We start from the raw sequence: 22,519 nt of genomic DNA on the forward strand, positions 1-22,519 counted from the left end.
CCCACGCGCAACGCCGCGAAGAATGCCACCGCGAATGTAGCCCTGAAGAGCGTGGCTTCGAAGCTGGATGAACATACTACTTCCGTGAGGCGCACCAAGCCCCCTAAGATCGCTGGGGTCACTGGTCTTCTGCTATCCCTGGGGGTTGCTCCCCTGACCATGCCCGCCAGCGCCCGTGTCACTGTGAAATTCTTGGTCGCGTCGCCCCTGCCGTTCAGCTTAGAGAAGAAGGATATCCCTGCCAACCTTTTGCTGATGGTCCCGCCCGCCAGAACCTTGTCTTTTAACCCCATCATGTAGCTGAGCAGCGCGCCCACTTCTGAGAAATTTTCCCCCGCTGCCCCCACGTGTGCTGTGTAATCCCGCCATGCCGCTGTGTATGCCTTCCACGTACCCGGGGCGAGTGATGCCCTTACTAATTCCATCACGCCACTGTCCCCAGCTCCCACAAGGCCGCTGGGCACCTCTCGCCGTGCATCGCCACCCCTGGTGCCAAGCTCTGAAAACGCCCCATCTGCAAACGTGATAAAGCGTCAGCTATGCTGTTCTCCACCCCTGGTACGTGCCTGGCCCTGAATGCGATGTTCAGCTGCAGACACCGCAGCACGAATTGGCGCAGTAGCGATAGCACTGGTGGGGACCGTGATCCGAAGTTGTTCACTGCCTCCACTACGCCCATATTGTCTGACCAGAACGTGACCGCTCTGTTTGCGAACTGGGATCCCCATAAGTGCACGGCAACCAGTAGTGGGAACAGCTCAAGGAAAGTCAAGTTTTTGACCAGGTGGGTCCCCCCCCATTCTGCCGGCCATGCCTCAGCGCACCAAGCCCCCCTGAAATAAGCGCCAAACCCCACGGACCCGGAAGCGTCGGTGAAGAGCTGCAGCTCGGAGTTCCAAACCGACCGCCCCCTCCATAACGTTCTCCCGTTGTATTTACCCAAGAATTCGAGCCACACCGCTAAATCCCTCCGTATCTCCCCTGTGACTCGAATGAAGTGGGTGTGGTGTTTTACCCCTGCTGTGGCTGCCGACAACCGCCTGGAGAACACCCTCCCTACTGGCATGATCCGCGCTGCGAACACCAAGTGTCCCAACATGGACTGGAAGTGCCGCAGCGAGGTCTTTTTCAGTTGGATGAACTCCCTAATCATCCTTTGTAGCGCTACTAGCTTCTCGGGAGGCAACCTGTATTCCCTTTTGATGGAGTCTATGTCTATGCCCAGGAAACTCAGGGTGGTGGTGGGCGCTACGGTCTTCTCTGCCGCCAGCGGAACCCCGAATTCGCGGGCCATGGCAGAGAACTGCCCCAGCCATCTGGCGCACAAACCGGACCCTTTGGCCCCACAAACAAAAAATCATCAAGGTAATGTAAGACCCCTGCTGCCTGCACTCTTTCCCGGACCACCCATTCCAGAAATGTGCTGAACGTTTCAAAATAGAAACAGGACAGCGCACATCCCATTGGTAGGCAGAGGTCGATGAAGTAGCTCCCTTCCAATCTGCATCCCAATAGATGGAAACAGTCTGGATGTACCGGCAAGAGCCTGAACGCCGACTTAATGTCTGCCTTCTCCATCAATGCTCCCTGTCCCATCTGCCCCACCAATGCAATCCATGACAATCACTAATCTCCTTTTTTTCTCCAACAAACAGATATATCCACTCAAGATTTTGGAATTCCCTCTGCTATTTAGGATTGAACAGCATTTACCACGACTGCCTTTTAAAATGCAGGACCTCATATTTTAATATTTTTATATTTTTAGCGCCGATTTATCACTGACAGAGACACTTCTCCAGTTTCATATGTATTTACGCAGGGATTTTTAGAACTGTTTGCTGTTTTTTATATTTACATTAGCCTGCTTTAGGCACTATTAATTCCACCTGCCCTATTCAGCAGTGCGCTTTAAATTTGGTTAGTATACATTTAAAGCATGGTTTTTCACCTGCCATACTTACCCACATAAGATATTAATTCAGCATGTTGCTTACCATTATTAGTTGAATATCATTATTTTATTATCCCTATCAACACCATTTTCCACTAAACTTTAATAGGTATTTAAACTAATCTCACAAAATTAACCTTAATCACTTTGCACTTTAAATTTTCAAACACTCACTTTCAGTAAAAAGACAATATATTTTTTATATATGTCATTTTTTATATATATTACTTTTGGATGCAACTTATAATAAGTTATGCATTATTCACAAATTACATCCATCACTCTACAATAAACCACTTAATCTAATTTAATTAAATTAAACACCTTACACATTAAATATTTAATCACCTTTTTATCAACACAAAACCAGATTAACTCACATTAAAACTTACACTATTTATAAATCAACAAACACAAGATTGAATCATGTTTTTCAATTTTTGGAGCAAAATAATTTAATTGAAATTTAGATCAACTTTTAATCACTTTACAACAATATGAGCACACAAAAAAGACACATAACTTATCACACATAGATAATTTTATTAAATTACACACTGAGAGACTTATGGCATAGTATAGCAAGCATACCCTATGTAGTAACAACCTTAGGTATATTCAATACCTTCCACGATATATATACATAATTTTTTCAGCCCCTCAGGCAATTGCGAGAAGCCAGGGACTTTCAATACTACTGCACCGACACACTTTATTCGAGCAAATACCTGGTATGTACCTGGCAGATACCTGGAATGCGCCACTCCTCACCTCTGACAAGCCCCGTTGCATTTGCCTTCCCAGCCTGGGTTCATGCCTGGCTGACGGGCGGCTGATCTGTTAAATGATAATGATTAGGATTTAATAGGCTGCAATGCTTCGCGTGTCTACCAGATGGCATAAATTCCTGAATTGTAATGCAGTATATATATATATACTGTGCAGTATTGCAGCCAGAGGGAATAAAATGCTTCAATCCCTGCTTGGAAAATAACTCAATGCACTCGGGCAGAAAACAGTCACAAACCTCAATACACCCGGGTATACCCGAATTCGTGGGACTAGCCAAGCTCGAATAAAGTGTGTCGCCAGTGTATCACGCAGTACATTAGGGACTGCGCGCGCACTTTCTCCCCTTTTTTATCAACTCAGAACTTTATTGAAACAAATTGGACATTGACAAGGACACTAATGATTTTACTGGCTGAGCTAGAAAGAACACGTAACACATCAACATGGACAAAACTTTATTAGCAATCAGATCACCACACAAACGCGACCCAGCAGAAGATGGGATGCGCGCGCACCTCACAAGATGGCGACATCATGTCGCATTAGAGAAACGGAACCGGACCAACACAACGATCTGGATTGGTCCAACTCGGCATAAAAGAGATTGGGAACAGCAGGACCACATCTACAGAGCCTGAGGAAGTCCAGTACTTGGACGAAACGCGTTGCTCTTCACCTGGAACATTTTAAAGCACATTTCAGAGGAGGCGGAGGTGCAGTTGCAGCTCTCCATCCGGACGCGGAAGAGAGAGACTCCCTACAACTAAACACCACACTGTCTACCCCTTGCTTTTACCTTCCACAGAATTATATTCTGTGTTTGTTTTTTATTTTTCATGTTTTATTAAAGTTAGTGTTTTTACCCTCCAGACATTAGTGTCTTTTATATTAACCCCATCTTCACCAGCACCTACAACTGGAATAGAAGAGCAAGATACCGCTAAGAGTGTGTACTCACACTGGCCCGTGTGAGTATCGTGTTATATTTACCATCAATACCCTTATACCCCACCCTTTCATCATCTGATATTCTGATTGGGCAACACCTAGAAGTGTACAAGATACCAAGATAGGATTACACTCACACTGGTCCGTGTGAGTGCTAAACTATAATATATAGTATACTATCTTCTTGGTGGTTCATAAAACACACCATCCCCCCCCCCACATTGACGTATATATATAATTATATGTGTTAACCCTATCCTCCTTTCTATTTATACGAGAGGAAATCCCCCTGGAGTGGCACTGTGAATCAACGAAGTAAGTGGCCGCTACATCAAGAAGAAGAACCCGCATCGCAAGAAGAAAAGCCTCATCAGAAGCACACGGGACTCCCAAAGAAACCTTGATGTGACAGGGCTTACACAAGGCCGTGTAAGTTTTATATATCTTTATTTCATTTCACCTTCACACCAACACACGTACACCCATGTGTGCTTATCCTTCCAATTAGAGATTAGACACCTGAGCTAACACATCCGCTCAAGATATAACCGCTTCACCTTAAAAAGCAATCACCAGTTCTCTAACACTGCCTGTTTCCAACCATTGTGCTCCCCCATCCTTTTTGTATTCACCACCAATGCCGCCGCCTGGTCGAAAGAGGCGTAGCTCACAGAGCATAATTCCCTATCTATCCCGTCGTTGACCGACGACCCTTTCGGGTAGGATAGATGTTGAATCAACCTGAACTCCCCTTCCTCTTTCTTGGGAACTAACCCCAATGGTGACACCCTCAGGTTGCTAAGGGGAGGCGACCCGAAAGGGCCTGCCATCCTGCCCAACTCAATTTCCTTTCTGATTTTTTCCCCTGCTACCACCCCATTCAGCCTGACTGATTTTAAGTTCTTCTCGCCGGCCCCTTTATCCCCTAAACCCGCCTGCTTATCGAAAGGGATCCGGAAACCTACTCTGAACCCCTCCCGCAAAAACCCGGCTGCCTCCTTATTGGGATATCTTTCCAGCCACGGCGCCATTGCCTCGGCCGAAATTGGTGTACGCGCTATCCTGGCCACCCTGCTGTCCTGCTCCCCTAAACCCCTTATTGTCTCTTTTGAAGCATTTGACCTTGGGAGTGTTGCAGGGTTTAGCAATAGCAGCATGCTCATTTCTTATTAACAAGTCACCTGTGGCCAGTGTTGATTATACACACACGTTGAATCAATGGAAATATACCCTATCCAGGTCTGCCTAAATTGTGAAATAGATAAACATTGGAAATTGATGTAAAAACATAGCAACATGTAACACATAATTAAATAGTCTGCTTAAAGGCTAATATTTTTCTGAGAACACAGAAAAAATGGAGATATAAATATACAGTTCCGATTATGTTTAAATGTATCAGCTTTTGTAAGTGTGATTTACATTGTTATTTAATATTTCATAAGCAGTGAGGTAATTAAATAAATAGGAAAAAATGATAACAGATTGTGTATATAAATATATAGTCTTGGTATTATGATTGAGAGGAAAGTAATGTGACTGGAGCATTAGAGGGAACCCAAAGATCCACGTTAGGAACTGATCAGATAACACACAGCAGTGACAGCGAGTATACACTGGCGACACACTTTATTCGAGCTCGGCTAGTCCCACGAATTCGGGTATACCCGGGTGTATTGAGGTTTGTGACTGTTTTCTGCCCGAGTGCATTGAGTTATTTTCCAGGCAGGGATTGAAGCATTTTATTCCCGCTGGCTGCAATACTGCACAGTATATATATATATATACTGCATTACAATTCATGAATTTCTGCCATCTGGTAGACACGCGAAGCATTGCAGCCTATTAAATCCTAATCATTATCATTTAACAGATCAGCCGCCCATCAGCCAGGCATGAACCCAGGCTGGGAAGGCAAATGCAACGGGGCTTGTCAGAGGTGAGGAGCGGCGCATTCCAGGTATCTGCCAGGTACATACTGGGTATTTGCTCGAATAAAGTGTGTCGCAGCAGTACATTTAGGGAAGCCCCATTTATGGAGCAGCACTGCCACCGTGTGGTGATTTCTGAACTGCACAAATTTAAATAAAGATAAAGAGCCGCGCTGCTCCGCTGTCTTTGTGTCTTTGTGTTCGGGTTTATAATAACACAATGTAAACTTTATAAGAAGATGAACCAGTAAAGAACCGGGAAAGAAAACCCCTCATAATACATGTTACTGATTAAAGGTATGTAACCCTGTTTCCCCCCCAGTCTCTAAGGGAGTGTGAGGGATGCATGGGGGCTGGTTACAGGTGTAGTGGTGCGTACCTGTGAGGAACAGGAGGGCCTGAGCTTCCCGCGATGTTGTGGGGGAGCCAGGACCGGGCTTCTGGGGTGGTAGCCTCCATATTATCTCAGTGGTGCAGCGCCTCCATCTTCTATACTCCCAGGGTAATGGGATAGGACCAGTATAGAAGAACCCCTCGGGTCCCAGGGTTATACTCTCCAAATCACACACGGTCTTTACGGGTGCAGAACAGTCTCTTTATTTGACACGGCAACGATATCCCAACGATAAGGCTTTCAGCAGCCACAAAACAATCGCTAGGGCCAAGTACAACCTGCTCAACTCCCCACGACCTCCTCCTCTCCTTCCCTCCAAGTCACTCGGCCGACAGGATGGTCTGAGCTAGGGCGGCAATACCCCGTGGCCCACCCCCGAGGTTAGCCTCGAGGTGGGTCTTGATTTCTATTCCCATCACCACTGGCAGCAGGGTGAGGGCATTGGTCCACCAGTCTATGATTCAATCAGCTCTACTACAGACGCTGATCGGTTTGGTTCCTCTCGCTCTCAACCGGCATTCTGCGCCGGGGAGCCCGTAGCCTCCCGATACTCCTCGGACCGTTCCGCAGGATTCGTGGCTTACGGCCTAACACTCAGCAGCTGTAGACCCTTGGTCTCTCTGCTCGCTCGAACTCTTCATTAAAGGACCATCAGTCAGAGAGGAACATGGCACACAGCAAGCACGAAGAACAACCACCACTCACCGGAGTGGGCTGCTAAATATAGAGCTAGCCCCTCCCCTCCTGGTGTCAGCAGAACCTCCCTCTTGCTCACGCCTGCAACAGAGTCCAGGCCGGCATTTACCATTCGGGTTAGGGCTATGACGGGGGAAAACCCATAATGATTACTGGCGCCTGATCTTAACAGGACTTACCACAGTAGAAGGAAGATATATATAGCCTGAGCTGTTTACAGGGGGCTACAGGTCATTTGTATGTTTGGTATAAATACATGTTCCGTGTCAGAGAGCTCTGTACTGGATCTGTGCAAACACTAATGTTATTACAATACATCTTTTTCATTGTCCTGCTTTCAGGCGCTAAATATATCCAAACTTAATTAGGACAATCTCGGACTTAGATTAGGCGGGATGTTTGAAAATCCCAACGGTTTTCCTAGAACCAATCAGAGCGAGGTGCGGGTCACAAAGCAGCCAATCGCAGCGATCCATCTTCTATAAATACCTAGCACTTTTCCCCGGTTTTTAGTCAGTTAGGTTAGGATCGGAGAGATCACTGTCACAGCAAAGGATGGCCCGGACCAAGCAGACCGCCCGGAAATCCACCGGAGGAAAGGCTCCCCGTAAGCAGCTAGCGACCAAGGCTGCCAGAAAGAGCGCTCCGGCCACCGGCGGAGTGAAGAAGCCTCACCGCTACCGGCCCGGTACTGTGGCTCTCCAGGAGATCCGCCGCAACCAGAAGTCCACCGAGCTGCTCATCCGCAAGCTGCCCTTCCAGCGCCTGGTCCGGGAGATCGCCCAAGACTTCAAGACTGATCTACGCTTTCAGAGCTCGGCCGTCATGGCTCTGCAGGAGGCCAGCGAGGCTTATCTGGTGGGGCTCTTCGAGGACACCAACCTATGCGCTATCCACGCCAAGAGAGTCACCATCATGCCCAAGGACATCCAGCTGGCCCGCAGGATCAGAGGAGAGAGAGCTTAGGCTAACTGCACCCACTTCATTTACACCCAGAACACAAAGGCTCTTTTCAGAGCCGCCAAATTATCAATCAAATTGGCTAGTAGATCAATATTAACAGATACGTATAGTGATCTCCATATAGAGAATTAGAAAGGAGACGTATCCACATCCCTTTTAGGCGTGACAATATAGATAAAGGCATATTCGGTATTTGTGCATATAAGTTTAAGATGTTTTATATACACATACAATCATTATTGTACGCTATAGGCACACGTAACTAAAACGAAACCTGGCTAGTCTGATTTCATATGTTGTATATAGAAAGTGTGTAGTAATTCTCCCCCTCCTACAGTCACTTTCATGTGCCTACGGAGATCAAACTGAATTTTTATGGGAACTTTTGTGCTTGATACTTGATAGGTTCCTGTCTGTTTGCTTATTGTTTAGCGCCCACTGTACCCTAACTACATAATTATCTATTATTGTTACCTCCACAATGTACTGATCTTTTAATGTAAAGCAATAGGCGAGCCCCTGCTTCTGCCACTGAGAAGTAAATGGTGAACGGTGCGTTGGGTATATGCACAGAAGAAGGTGGGGTAGAAATAGAACCCAAATATAGCACTCAAGTTCACACTCTGGTGATGAATGAATGGTTTAAAACATAACTTTATTAACTGCAACAAGTATGTAAAATATTGGGTATTAAAAACAACGACCTGAAGGTGTTCTGACCTTCAAAACTGGAACCGTATAGGTTCAGGGTCTAGAGTAGTAGTGTGTTCTATGAGATTCAAGTGACACACTAAACAACAGTCCTTATAAGGATCTGAGGTAAGGAACACATCTTACAGGGTGTGCTCTTAGGTAAGTACTGATATCTGCAAATCACTAATGGCAAAAACTGATTGAACCAAATAGTAAAAATATATATGTACGTTATAGGGCTTATAATGACTGGTACATTGAGGTTTGAAAGAAGCCAGAATAATTCCAACGTGCAGTAAGTCTCAGCTTAATTCTTCTGTGGTAAGTATGGTATATACGGCTCTGTCTCCATACGTGCACGCGCAGGGTTCTGATTACTACCGTATTCACAGTCTCACACCGCGAGTTGATGCGGTTCCCTCCCCGTGTGATTTATACAGGCTCTCAGAGAGCCCCGATGGACATTTTGAGCCTCGTTGATTGGTTTGGTTCAATCAGTTTTTGCCATTAGTGATTTGTAGCTATCAGTACTTACCTAAGAGCAAACCCTTTAAGATGTGTTCCTTACCTCAGATCCTTATGGTACTATACTGGAGGGGAGGTGTTCCCTACCTGTCTTCTGATGTCTCCCGTGTGAAACTTGAATCAGATCTGGAAGAAAGCAGGGTAGGGTACTTCGGTGTAGATATACGGCAGTTAAGATAAGACAGAGGGTGAGGGAGACAGTTAGGGTGAGGGAGACAGGGAGGGTGAGGGAGACAGGGAGGGTGAGGGAGACAGGGTGGGTGAGGGAGACAGGGAGGGTGAGGGAGACAGGGAGGGTGAGGGAGACAGGAAGGGGGAGGGTGTGATGGGAGACGCGCTTAATAACACATTTATATTTCGTGGATCCTGATTGAACAGAACAGGTTGAGCAAAATAAACTGAGATTTATTCCCTTGATAGGCAAACACACGACAACTGCAGAATAAACTTAATAATTACACTTACGGGTAGAGAAACAGAGGATAATGTCCAGAAAGGTGCCAAGCACCAGAAGATTGTCCTTTAAAATGTAGTCCATTTGCAAAATGGCAAATAAATAGCCAGTCCAATCCTTCTGTGAATGTGCAATGTGCAAAGTCTTTTCTGGTTCTCTGGGATTGGTCTGGATCCCCAAGTTTCCTTGTTGCGATGTTTTTAACCCCTTGCGTTCTGGAATCGTAGCCGCTGTACTTAGATCTTATCCGCTTGAAGAAATCAGGTAGCAACAGCAACAACAGCAACACAGCAACAACACAGCAACAACACAGGAATGAGGGTTACAGGCCTTTTTAAGGACAAGGGCCTGTGAAGTGTTACATTAGCCTCATCCCATTGGCAAGGAATTATCTTCCTCCTATCAGAACCTTCCATGTCACATGGGCAAATCCTACAGCCAGCTCAGGTAACTCTGAGCATGCTCAGTAAGCAGCTTGGTAGCACTGCTAAGTAAAAAGGGGCCACTCATTTCTGGGGACGCAATGTCTGGAGTTTGGTCCCAAGGTGTGAAATATCCAGGATGAGTAACAGGACCTGCTACTCAGAAACATCCTGATTACGTGACACTTCAAGAATCTGATGTCTTTCATCCCCTAGACGCATCGGCATCTCCCAACCGGGGACTCATATATGCATAACATTTGTTCCTTAATGCATTACAAAGGCAGGCAGAAACAATAGCATCCTGCCTGTACATTTTAAAACTACAACAGAAAGGCACTTCATCAAAAATATATGTTTCCCTTATGACAAAGTTATATTTTTAATATGTGTGTTCTTGGGGGGTTACACTGAGGCTGCACCCCAAAAATCAGGGTGCTGGCTCACTCCGTTCCTAAATTAGCAGTCTTAAAAGGGGAACAGCATATAATATTAACCACTTCATCCCCAATACGAAATAGGGGTAACCAGCCGAGCCCACTGCCTTTATTATTGCGCTGATTACCCCCCATTTTCGCCACAGAGGGAGACAGGGAGGGGAGACAGAGAGAGGGAGAGACAGGGATGGGGAGAGATAGAGGGAGACAGAGGGAGATAGGAATGGAGACAGACAGAGGGAGGGCACTCTGGTACACACACACTCACTGATACACACGCTCACACAGATACACACACACATACAGATACACACACACACAGGAGTACAGACCGAGGCAGCCACCTGCCTCCCCCTGCACCCATCTCCCACACCAAGGGGGTGGGGGGATGGGAGCGCCGGGACGCAAAGGTACAAACTGCCGCCCCCCCTCCCCCGGCGGGCAGCCACGGGTTCCCGGGGCAGAATGGGGGGACACCGCGCAGCCACCACTGCCCGCCCCCGCGCCCATCTCCCGTACCAAGGGGACCGGGAGGGAAGGGAGCGCCAGTACAGGAGGCAAAGGTGGAGGCAAAGGCACAAAAACCCACCTCCTATTACCCCGGCCCGGGCGGGCAGAGGGGGGGGAGACACTGCACAGCCGACAGAGGAGCCAGGAGCGGGAAGAGACACACACACACACCACGTGTGCTCTGCAGAAGGAAGCGGAAGTCCCGCCCCCAGCACCCTCTGACCTGCAGCCAATCCTCTGCGGCCCGGCCGGCATTCTAAGTCCCGCCCCCCAGCAACCATTCATTCAACATTGAAAAAAAACTTACCTGCTCTCGCACGGCATCCACCTCACCGCCGCCTCCCACGCGCTTGCTGCAGCATGATCTGCCTGCCACCACAAATCCTTAGAAGAGCCGCAAGCGGCCCGCGAGCCGCGGTTTGACGACGCCTGGCCTAGGGTGAATACCTGTTTACACTAATGAAGCGAGGTCTCTTTTCACCACATTATAGTAGTATCCTCACTTGCTGATTTGGATATCTATCTATATAGTGCACTGTGCCAACGAGGCAGACCAGGCTAGGGTTTGGGTTGATACAGCAACTACACTGATTGTAGCTCTACGGTAGTCCGTTACAGTGACCACATGACTGATTCCTTGGGGACAGTGGTTGATTTATCCACTAGTCCACCACAGCTTGTTACACACTGAGGTTTACTCGCAGTCATATTTACTGATCCAGAACACTGAACATAGTGTTCAGACCTTAGGATCCTAGCGTTTAATACTCGTATTAAAACCCATCATTTTAATTTTGGTTATTAAAGAGTTGATTTTGCATCTATTTCATTTCACATCCAGTTGGTGTCTGAGAGCCCATACTAGGTTTATTTTCTTTGCCTGTTCTCCTGTGTAAAACAAACCATTGCATGTGATAAGATGGAGACACATTCTAAGTTACACATTATGTGCAGAGCTCTCTTTGTGGGGTTGTGGTGGCTCTTAAAAGAGCCTTTGTGTTTGTAAAAGGCTGAAGTTCTCGGTCTCACTTCTTAGCTGGACTCTTAGCAGCTTTGGGCTTTGCAAACTTTTTAGCCGCCGGGCTCTTCACAGCCTTCTTGGGCTTGGCAACTTTAGACTTCTTCGGACTTTTTGCTGCCTTCTTGGCGGCCGCAGGTCTCTTCGCCTTTTTCGGGCTTTTCTTCACTCCCGCAGGAGCCTTTTTGGGCTTCTTGGGGGACTTGGCGGGTTGTTTCCTTGCCGCTGGCTTCTTGGCGGGTTGTTTCCTTGCCGCTGGCTTCTTGGGTTTCCCCACTTCCTGTTTCCTGGCCGCCTTCTCCTTGCTCTCCAGCTGCTTCTTATTCAGCTTGAACGATCCGGAGGCTCCGCTCCCTTTCAGCTGGATCAGGGTTTCCTTGCTCACCAAGCCCTTAAGAGCCAGCTTCAGGCGGCTGTTATTCTTCTCCACATCGTAGCCTCCTGCAGCCAGAGCCTTCTTCAGAGCTACAAGGAGACCCCGCTGCGCTCTTTAGAGGTGGACACAGCTCTCACTATAAGATCGGACACGCTGGGACCGGACTTTGCTGGGCGGCTTTTCGAGGCTCCCGCCGCTTTCTTCAGCTGCTTCTTCTTGGCGGCGCTCTCAGCTGGAGGAGGAGGAGGCGCAGGAGTGGTCTCGGCCATTTCAGCTGCAGCAGGTAAAATCCCGGAACACAGTGACAGAAAGTTATACTGGGGCGGGGAGCTGCCGGGAGTTATATACAGAGCCTGCTGCTCTGTGATTGGTTAGTGGTCGGAGTGAGCTTCTCTCTCATTGGTTATAATCAATGAGCCCCGCCCCTGTCTCTCATCCTCCTGGATCACAAACACTGCTCTGACTTTGTGTTTCTGAGGCTGCAAGAAAAGGGCATTTTATCCTTTAATTATTACTACTGTAGCCCCGGTCTTAAATCTGCTCCAGAGACCCCCTCCGTAGCGTGCCGAGCGATCGCGGGTGCCACCGACGCCTCTGACGGACCCGCTGGCTCAACGCGAGGGTGGGGGCTAGTGCAGTGAGCAGTGCGCTGTTCCCTGATGCGGCCGGTTGCCGGGGACGCGAGCGGCCCGTTGTTAGGGCCGCGATCGCGTTGCCGAGGTCCGGGCGGCTCAGAGAACAGGGCGCCGCCATTGCGCGTTAGTTCACACATGCGCAGTGAAAGGCAGGCGCAGGGAAGGCCCCAGATAGATCGCGCATGCGCAGATAGGAGCCGAGAGTTAAGGCAGCCCTTAGGAAGTCGCGCGAGGGCAGGAAAGTGGATAGAGAGGTTGCGGCGGCCATTAGGCGTTCGCAGATGCGCGGGAGAAGCGCGCACGCGGCCCCAATGCTGTAGCAACCTCCTGGGAACTACAACTCCCAGGAGGCATAGGGAGACAGGCACCAGGTGCCTCATAGCGGCCAATGAGGGCTCAGGATTCTCTGGAAGAGATATAGATACATTTTGCGGGCTTGGCAGCAGGCAGTCGGGCTGAGGAGCAGGAAGGGGAAGGAAGGGTGCAGGGAGCGAGTGGCTCCTGCACCAGGTAAGGATCCCAAAGTCCCAGGCAGGCCCCAAATCCCTGTTAGGGTAGGGGGTAATTGATAAGGGACGGCCCGAGATAGGGAGGTCACCCTTAGGTGTGAGAGGGTGCATGCTTGTCAGTGTCACGCTGGTAGTGCTGTGAGCGCTGACAAGTAGGCACAGCGTGTGTTGTGAGTTGTTGCTGTGTATTGTTGTTGCATGTACCGTGTACGGTGTGTGCAGTGTGTCTGCTGCAGGCGCTGTTAGTAAGTTACAGTTAGGATTGGGACTTAGTTAGTTAGGGGAGTGGGACAGGTATTACCCCTGTAGGCCCCTAGGAGTTTCCCCAAAGCCACCACAGGTTGCTGTGCTATAGGGACGGCCTGTAGTGTAGCGAATGCCACCTAGATAGTTAGGGACTCAGCGGCTGCTGCTGTTCCAGTGACGGAGTTCGGACCCACGTTGGGGTCCACAGAGACTGTGTTCCAGAGTGGGACCGCCCTAGCGGTCCGCACGTGCAGGAGTTCGGTTGAAGGAGTCATCGCCGACTGAGCCTTTGCGAAGACTGCTGACCCGAGCATCGGAGTGCTCAGCAGGTATCAAATATATAAGTGCACCACCGGGCCCTTAGCGTAATTAGTGACTGCGCAGTCACCCACGATCTCTGCATGAGTGCAGGACATTGGGTGGGGGTATTACCGGACACTGGGTGGGAACACTGATATTGTGTGTAAGGGTATACAGTTATAAGGTTATGTTGTGTTATGTTTTCTATGTGCGTTAGTAAAGTATTAGTTATTATCTATACTGTGTATGTGTTTATTAAGTGTCCTGCGAGGAACCACTCCCCCTTCGGTGGGAGCCATCGCAGGTGGAGGCGCTGCGCTATGTAAATGAGTGAGTATTACCCCAGGCTCCCAGCTAGCGGAGGCTCAGATCTCCTGGAGCCACAGGTGTTAGACAGCGACCAGTAGTCCCTTAGGTAGGTGTTCAGAAAAAGGGCTACACTACAATTCCCCTTCTTGCATTTAATTTATAAGGAATTATATTCTCTTCACTGTTGTATCATTTTGTTGTTGGAAAAGTACAAACACAATTAGGAATAATGGGTGAAAGTTCGGCTCTGTATCATGGGATTTGCCAGATTGTCTTCATATCTGTCTATTTCTGTCACTTTTACTTTGCTCAGACTACATGTGCCACCTCCATCCTCATACAGTGACACAAAGAACATATTATTGTACAGTATCAGTTTCAAATAAAGTGCATACCAATATATAAAGATGGTCTGGGGATTCACTATATATGTACAAGTAGCACAGAAGTCTGCATTGCTGTCATGTTTTTCCATTACCCCCGTACTGAGCTCTGTGTTATTTAATTGTCAGATATGAATATTTGTTATTGAATGGGAGATTCATAAACACTGTATTACACCTGTTCTGCAAATGATTAGTTTAGAATTCTATGTATGTAACATGGTTTCTAAGAAGAAAAAAATCCATAGTAACATACACATCATATGAATTACTGTAAATATTTTAATAATGTAACAATAAAACAACTATTTTGTTTAAGCTTTATAACAGAATTGTGATGTGTTATAAAGTTGTATTTCAGTTATCAAATAATATGTATATATTAATGGATGAATAGGTCATTAGTCAGCCTGTGGGTTGTTATGTAACCATGTACTGTAATGTTCCTATTAGCACTCTTTATAGGAACTGCAATGTTTTGTGACCATAATCGTTAACCAAATTGTGTGAAGTGAAATTTCCTTTTAACAGGAGATTGCTAGCCTGCCCATGATATGTTTTTAATTCCTGCACAACACATCCAGCAATTTGCTGCCACATTACTGCAGGATGTGTAGACCTTTCTCTTCATATGCATAGCAATGTGCTGCTACCTACTTCAAGATGTGCAAGACCCTTTCACACACTTATAAATTGATACACCTTCCATGTTTGTTAGATTATACATATGAATAATTGTTTTAGTAAACACTCTGGAAGCCACTGCCTGGGTCACAGTAACCTTTTTATTTTTCTGGTTTGTTCTCTTTGGTTATAATTGTATGTTTTTTACAAAACCTGTGTAGCACTTTCTCCCTCTCCGGTTTGACGACGATGGCGCCAATGATGAGAGGCTGCGGTAGTTTTTCTGTCCCTCACTGACAAGATCAGGTTGTATAGCTTCATTCTCCTGGTTAAGTTGTGCTGTGCCGTCATCCAATACTGAGCACTAGTGATCGCGATGTTGCCTTTATGCGTGAATATGAGGAGATCATTTGTAGGATTCACTCTGCTCAGGCTAGATTAACAGCTGTTCCAGACAGTCACACTGCAACATCTACCTATATGTGCTAAGTATTGATACTCAATCTGTGATAAATATTGACATGGGAATTTTTGAATGCTATGTAACGAATCTGTGCGCTATATTGCTTGGAATACTGAAGTGTGCAATTCAGATCTATTACCACTTGGTGATATTATACAGAAGGAGTTAATTGCAGAAACTATTCTGCTCTGGTGATACATACAGCCGTCTCAGCTGGTCAGGTTGTCAGGCTAGTTAACATTTGCTGGATATTAGCATGCATTAGAAGCTTCGTTTCATGCTCAATACAATGTTACTCAATTGTGTGTGATTGGGCTACTCATGTAACGTTTTGATCATTGAAGTTTGTTATTTAGACTTTAGGACACATGATGCTATTTTGTATCTATGCTATGCAGACTATATTTAGTTTTGTGGTCGTTTTTCTACACTCCACACACATTAATATTGTGATGAAGAGCATATTTATGTCCTTACTGGCACTATATATAAGCAGGTGGTTGCAATAATATACTATGGCCTAGCCATTTATACATAGAGAGATACAGCTGCAGTTTATTCTATTATCGTGACCTATTACACCTCTAAATATTAAAGCATGTATGCTAATGTAGATGGTTAATTCACCATCTGTTCATTTATAACAGGATATTTTAGTTCTGATGTTTGACTTCATCCTTAGATGGTTATTATGCTATTGCACCTTTCTATACTGTATAAGCTATAAGTGGAATACAAGATGAAAGACTTAGACCTCTATGGACATTAAACATCTATGAGGAGTTATATGATGTGAAGATACTACATCAAATTAGAGGTCTAGATTATACTTGGATATCTATTTTTTACCAATAAAAATATTCCACCTATTAGTGTATTAGTGTGGACAGAAACTACACAATTAATCCATGGTATTTGGATAACTACACATGTTACTTGATATATGCAGCCTCTCATTGGTGAATTTTACTGCACTGTAAATAAAATCACAAATCGTCGACGTCAAATGTTTAATAAAACTGTTTTTTTTCACCAAGTATTAGTGCTACATAAGAGGATATTTATATCATAACTTTGTTCTCTTAATCTGGATATTAGAATCTGTAGGATCATTTGAGATCTTTATATCCAAATAGTTACTTTTAGTGCAAGTGGTAGGGACTCTTATGTGGGGGTCTTTCTCTTCTCCATCAAAAGTTTGAATATTTCGAAGGAGACAGCAAGGAAACAGCTACAGGACTTTAAGCAGAAACGTTTCTAAGTCCCACTTTCAGTAACATTTCCAGCGGACAGTGTCTGAAGTCTGGAACCAGATATTTTCTAAGTGAGACTTTCAGCACCATTTGGAGTGGAAAGTGTGGGAGCTGCTGGAGGCTCATGCCGATGTGAGCTCCAGGACTTTCCAGGACTTTTCGGGCTAAGTCCCGGTCAACCAACGTACTATTTAAAGACTTTGTTTCAATCAGGAAAGTTAGTTTTTCAACCCCAAACCCCCAGTAAGTGTATTTTCTTCTGTCTATGGTAATCCATGGTGTGTTTGCCAATCTCTACGGAATACATAAACATTTATTTTTATTTATTGGCTTTGCTCAGTGATATGATCCCGGTATAAATGTGTAAGTTCCTGGTCTCGCGTGACATATACTCACAATCCCTGGCCAATACAGTGGGAATCCTAGACAGACTAGGTGCCCGGCATCTCTGAAATTGCTTGCCTAGTGCAGCTTCCACTCCTGTCAGGATTAAGCGTCTTGCTCTTGTTTGTGCTATATTAAATTGTGTTGTACTGTATTTTTTCTTCTTTCTTTTATGATCTGTGAGGGTTCCTGTTACTTCCTTCAGAACCAGATTCTTATACTACACTAATGTTTGAAAATCACCAACACCACGAGTGGGCAATCACTCGTTAGAACATTAATTGCCATTTTTTACATGTTTGCACTATGTATGTGTAGCAGTGTTTTCCCCACCCTCTGGAGATTTCACTACTACATGGTGTGGTGCATACCTGCTGGCCTACAGTAGATCTCAGTCTCCTGCGATGTTGTGGAGGAACAAAGAACAGGCTTCTGGGGTTGGATCTGATTATCTCTCTCTGTGTCAGTGCCTCCATCTCTTGCAAGCTTCATGGATGTGAAGACAATTCCTGCAGGAGAACTCACTTCCACTCCCCCTGATAGATTGAAATATATCCTACTGTTTGAGACTGCAAACAGGATCACTTTATTCAGTGCACTGGCAGATGTTACAGCATACACAGCTCACTTCTTGGGGCTTCAACCTCAGGATGTACTCTGGACCTCCACTCCAGGCCAAGGGCACCTGAAGCAGTCCATGCTCTTCCTTTACTGCCTGGTGGAGTAAAGTGTATAGTCTCCCTCTCCACTCCCCTAGGGGAGGGAGTATAAATTTGGTAGAGCCCTGCACAGTTGCTAGGGTTGACCAGCCTCTCTCATTGAGGTAGAGGCACTGACTACATTTTGCTGTGCAGCTCCTTAAGTACAAAGGAAGTAGGTATCATGTCTGAATCCAATGATTGGACACACACAGGCCTTGTCCCACCGTCTCCCATGTCAATCAAGAAACTACTGTGAGAGTGGAAAACCCATGATAACTCCTGGCAAGCTTGCTTTTACCAGGACTTACTGCCAGGGAGGGAAGTCTTAGTAGTCAGGAGAACTAGCCTGACTACATATGTATTTTTTTTATTTTACATACGTATTGCTAATGCAAGAAACCTGACAGATAAAATGGGTGAGCTTGAATTCATAATTAATAGCTACCAGGAAGCAGTATGATATTATAGGCATTACTGAAACATGATGGGATGAAACTCATGACTGGACAGTTAATGTTGAGGGTTATTCTTGTAACAGGGGACAAGAACTTTTAACACCTAAAGCACCGGGATCATTATCACCAGACATGATACAATAATTGAATAAACACAAGTTAATTCTGGCAAGCTAGAAAACACACAAAATACATGAACACAGTGAAACACTAACCAACTGGGAGCCTGGGGTAAGAAACTAGCCTCAACAAGGTGAGGGCCTGCTTCTGTAAGCTTGCCCCAAACATCATCTTCCCGCTTCTGAGTGCTCTTTTACACAAAGCACTTTTGAATCCCCCACCAGGCATGTCTCCCATCAACTCCAAATTTGCGCTGGCTTCCCCGGCGCTTCCCCATCAAGCACAGTTCTATTTCCCACAGAGCACTTTTGAAAAACCCACCAGTCGTGTCTCCGATCGACTCCAGGGATGTTCTAGTTCCCTGATTGGCCCCACTCCTTACATAGCCCTTGACGGCTATTCTTAACATGGAGCAGAGGCCGCCGACCAGCCACAGCATGGATTGTGGCGGTGCAGCCAATAAGAAGATGAGGGCTCGTCCGGCTGCACCAATCAGAGGAGGGAGGTTTGACTAGGCATCTTAGACCCCAACATGGGAGTGAGATGTCGGCAAGCGGTAGATTTGAGCAGGCCAATGGGAATCACGCCATGGGGCTTTTGCCAGTCCCATACACATTGTGGCGTAGGTGAGGCAGTGTCTGGGGTGACAATGGCTCTGCTCCACCGAGAGGCAGCCCCCCAAGCCTAGTGTAAGGAATCGGGGAATGCGCCCCCTGCGGCACACTCCCTCCTTACCTACAGCTTTAGGAACCTCCGTGGACATCACCACGTGCGCACGCACGGAGAGGTATTCATGACCACACTGGATCTGGCCCCACCTCACATTCACGTCACGTGATGGCACTGAGTCACTCACACGTGACAAGTGTGCACTGCCCCCTAGCTGCGTGTCAACATCCACTGATCTCCTTATCACTTCCACCTGTTTCCTGCACTGCTCCCTAGTGTCACACCTGTATGCCCGCAGACCAAGCTAGACCCCAGTACTGAGGTGGGCATGGTATGATACCACACACCCACAGCAGTGGGAGCAAGTCTGGAGTGTGGTATAGCATTGCTGGGCCTGTTGGAAGAGTTGTTAGAGTATACTTGCAACGCTTGTGGAATATCCGTGAGAATAGTCGTGTCCGTTTGCCAATTTTCAGGTATCCAGAGGGTTGAGTCGTCAGAGGACAAGCCAGGTCCTAAGAAGCCAGAGGTCAGCGGTGTCGTATGTGTAGCAGGGTTCAAAGGGATACCAGAGAGCAGAGTAGTCCAGGGTAAGCAGGAGTCAAAGCCAGGGAAATCCAAAGTAACACAGGAGCAGGTAATCACAGGAGCACAGAGGGAGCACAGCATAGGTCAGGTACACACAGGGAAACAGGAACTATGCAGAGCGAGGAAGAGGTGGACAGACAGGGATTATAAAGGAAGGTGCACCAATGACAGAGAGGGGAGGAGTAGAGAAAGAAGTGGGTCTATTTTGATCTGGTTTAAAACTGATTAACTGGCGAAGCCGGCCAATTCAGTTGAACAGCAATTCTACTTGTTGCCAAGTAGAACAAAGAAAAACCAGTCAAACAAATATATAAAAGAAACCGACAAGTGCACTATAAAAAGTGCACTTAAAACAGAAGGGTTAATTCAAAAGAACCCATGAAGGGGGATACCGAGCAGAGCACCCCGCCTAACGCCCACTGGGAGGCAAACTCTGAAACCGTCCCAGTGGACTCGGCGTACGAATACTCTGCCCGAATACGGGAGTGCACCAGCGCCAGGAACATGACCACGATGTTCGTTGGGACCCCCCCCTCCAAACACTGCTTCCTCATTCTACAAATGGCTACCTTAGCCAATGCCAGGAGCAGGTTGACTAGGAGATCCCTAGGCTTATTGTCTCGGGACACTGGGCACCCAAAAATAAAAAGATGAGGGGAAAAATGCAGCCAGAAGTGCAGGAGAAGGCTCCTCAAGGTGGATAAGAGGGGCTGCAGTCTGGCGCAGCTCAGATAAATGTGATATACGGACTCCCACTCGCCACAGAAGGGACAGGCGGCGGGGGAGTCCGTGAAGTGTGCCAATTACTCTCCTGTGCTCAGTGCACCGTGGAGGACCCTCCAACTCAAATCCCCGGCGGGACTGGGAACCAAACCTAAATAGAGTTCCTTCCACTGGGGTCTCTCGCCCTCGTTTGCAGGAAATACCCGCCTCCAGATAGTATCGGGGCGGGTGACAAGGGCGAGGTAGTGCACTATATGGAGCACTAGAGAATACAGGACTTTCCTTGGCATGCCACGGAAACATGCCGGGGACATATCCTCCAACCTGCTGAGGTTGGGGGAGAGAGGAGCCCGAGGGGGTTGCCGTGGCTTTGGTTCCACGCAAAGATCAGGAGAGCTGAAGTTGATAGGTTGATAAGGCTCTCCAGTCTGATATACCCCCTCAATGAAGGTGCGTGAGTCAGGGTGGATGGCATCTTTTATCTCCCGGATCAAACGATGAGGGACGCGGGCAGTACGCAGACCCATACGGGGCACGAGCACCTCTGCCCTTACCCAGTCTCGCCGCTCATAGTCCAGGAGATCCCCGACTCTGGTCACCTGTGCCAGGATTAGCCGGTGGCAAATAGAGGGTGAATCCAACATCCGAGCCCCCACTGCCGGATTATACAGCAGGAAATCAACCCCCACCGCCTGTTCCTTCCTGGTCGCGGAGACCAGTTTCCAGGCCTTAAGTAAGTCCCGGTAGTATGCCGGCAGCACCGAGAGGTCTCTACCTAAACCCTCGGGCCTGATGATAAACAGTTGCTGGTCATACCTCATATTGCGCAGCTGGCGAAAGAAACTGGTTGCCAGCTGGCACCACTGCGGAGACGGATCTGCGAATAGGTATCTCTGCAGGTATTGGAGGCGGAAGTCTGTAACTGGGAGTGGACACACACCACTCCCTGTCCACCCTCCTCCAAAGGAAGGCACGCAACTCCCGCAGAGACCCAATGCTTCCCCATCCAGAGAAAATCCATCAACCTCCTCTGGATCTTGTTGATAAATTTGGGGGTCGGACCCATGGCTATCAGCCGGTGCCATAGCTGACTGGCCACCAGCTGGTTGATCACCAGGGTTCGTCCCCTGAGGGAAAGCATTCTCGACAGATACACCCAAGACCCCAGACGAGCAATGACTCATTCCTCAAGATCACTGAAGTTTTCTGGGGCCGGGTTCTCCGCAGCAGACAGGTAGACTCCCAGATATTTGAGAGTATCGCTCCCCCACAAGACATTACGAAACGTGGGGGGCAAAGAGTCCACCTATAAGGGACCCACCAAAATGCCGGAGCACTTGGACCAGTTGATCCGAGCAGAAGAGGCCGCGGTGTAGACCTCTTGGCACACTTGCGCCCACTCTAGATCATCTAGGTCCTGGGCCACGAGGAGCACGTCATCGGCATAAGCTGACAGGACTACCCGCATGTCGGGCTCCCGCAGAACCAGCCCGGTGAGCCTCCTCAGTAGGCAGAGGAAGGGCTCAATGGCCAGCGGGTACAGTTGCCCAGAAAGGGGGCACCCTTGACGTACTCCCCGACCAAACACAAAAGGTGCCGTCAGGGACCAATTGATCTTCACCAGACACTCTGCAGAGGCACCAGACACTCTGCAGAGGCGTACAGCATCTGGAGAAAGCCCACAAACTGTGGGCCAAAGCCAAACTTCCGCAGGGCCTGCATGAGGTAACGGTGATCCACCCTGTCAAACGCCTTCTCCTGATCTAGGGACAGGAGGGCGGGTGATGGTCCAGTCCTCTGTGCGTGATGTAGCAGGTCCCGGACCAGAAAAATGTTGTCATGAATACTCCGGCCCGGGACAGTATAGGACTGGTCGGGTTGAATCACCTCTGCCAGCACTGACTTGAGCCTCAGCGAGAGCGCTTTGGCTACGATCTTATAGTCCGTGCTTAGCAGTGAGACCGGTCACCAGTTAGAGATCTGGCAGAGATCCCCCTTCTTTGGCAGCAAAGACAGTTTTGCCCGCCGACACGATAGGGGCATC

The 22,519-nt window shown here is 47.6% G+C and overlaps 2 protein-coding genes across 2 annotated transcripts; one reads left to right on the forward strand and one right to left on the reverse strand.

The window, feature by feature from the left end:
- Positions 1 to 7,270: 7,270 nt before the first annotated feature.
- Positions 7,271 to 7,681, forward strand: LOC142469217 (histone H3-like). Its single transcript, XM_075576174.1, has one exon. It carries the CDS (start codon positions 7,271 to 7,273, stop codon positions 7,679 to 7,681), a length of 411 nt encoding a protein of 136 aa, XP_075432289.1.
- A 4,063-nt stretch (positions 7,682 to 11,744) lies between these two features.
- LOC142469218 (histone H1-like) lies at positions 11,745 to 12,382 on the reverse strand. The gene is given in 2 exon segments (XM_075576176.1): positions 11,745 to 12,205; positions 12,208 to 12,382. Coding segments are annotated over 2 exon segments (636 nt in total).
- Positions 12,383 to 22,519: the final 10,137 nt, after the last annotated feature.

Source organism: Ascaphus truei, chromosome 18 (assembly GCF_040206685.1).
Source record: "Ascaphus truei isolate aAscTru1 chromosome 18, aAscTru1.hap1, whole genome shotgun sequence".
In the NCBI taxonomy this organism is placed as follows: domain Eukaryota; kingdom Metazoa; phylum Chordata; class Amphibia; order Anura; family Ascaphidae; genus Ascaphus; species Ascaphus truei.

Bases quoted from the DNA above. Each gene is read 5' to 3' on its own strand.
- LOC142469217 (XM_075576174.1), top strand. From the start codon at position 7,271: ATGGCCCGGACCAAGCAGACCGCCCGGAAATCCACCGGAGGAAAGGCT.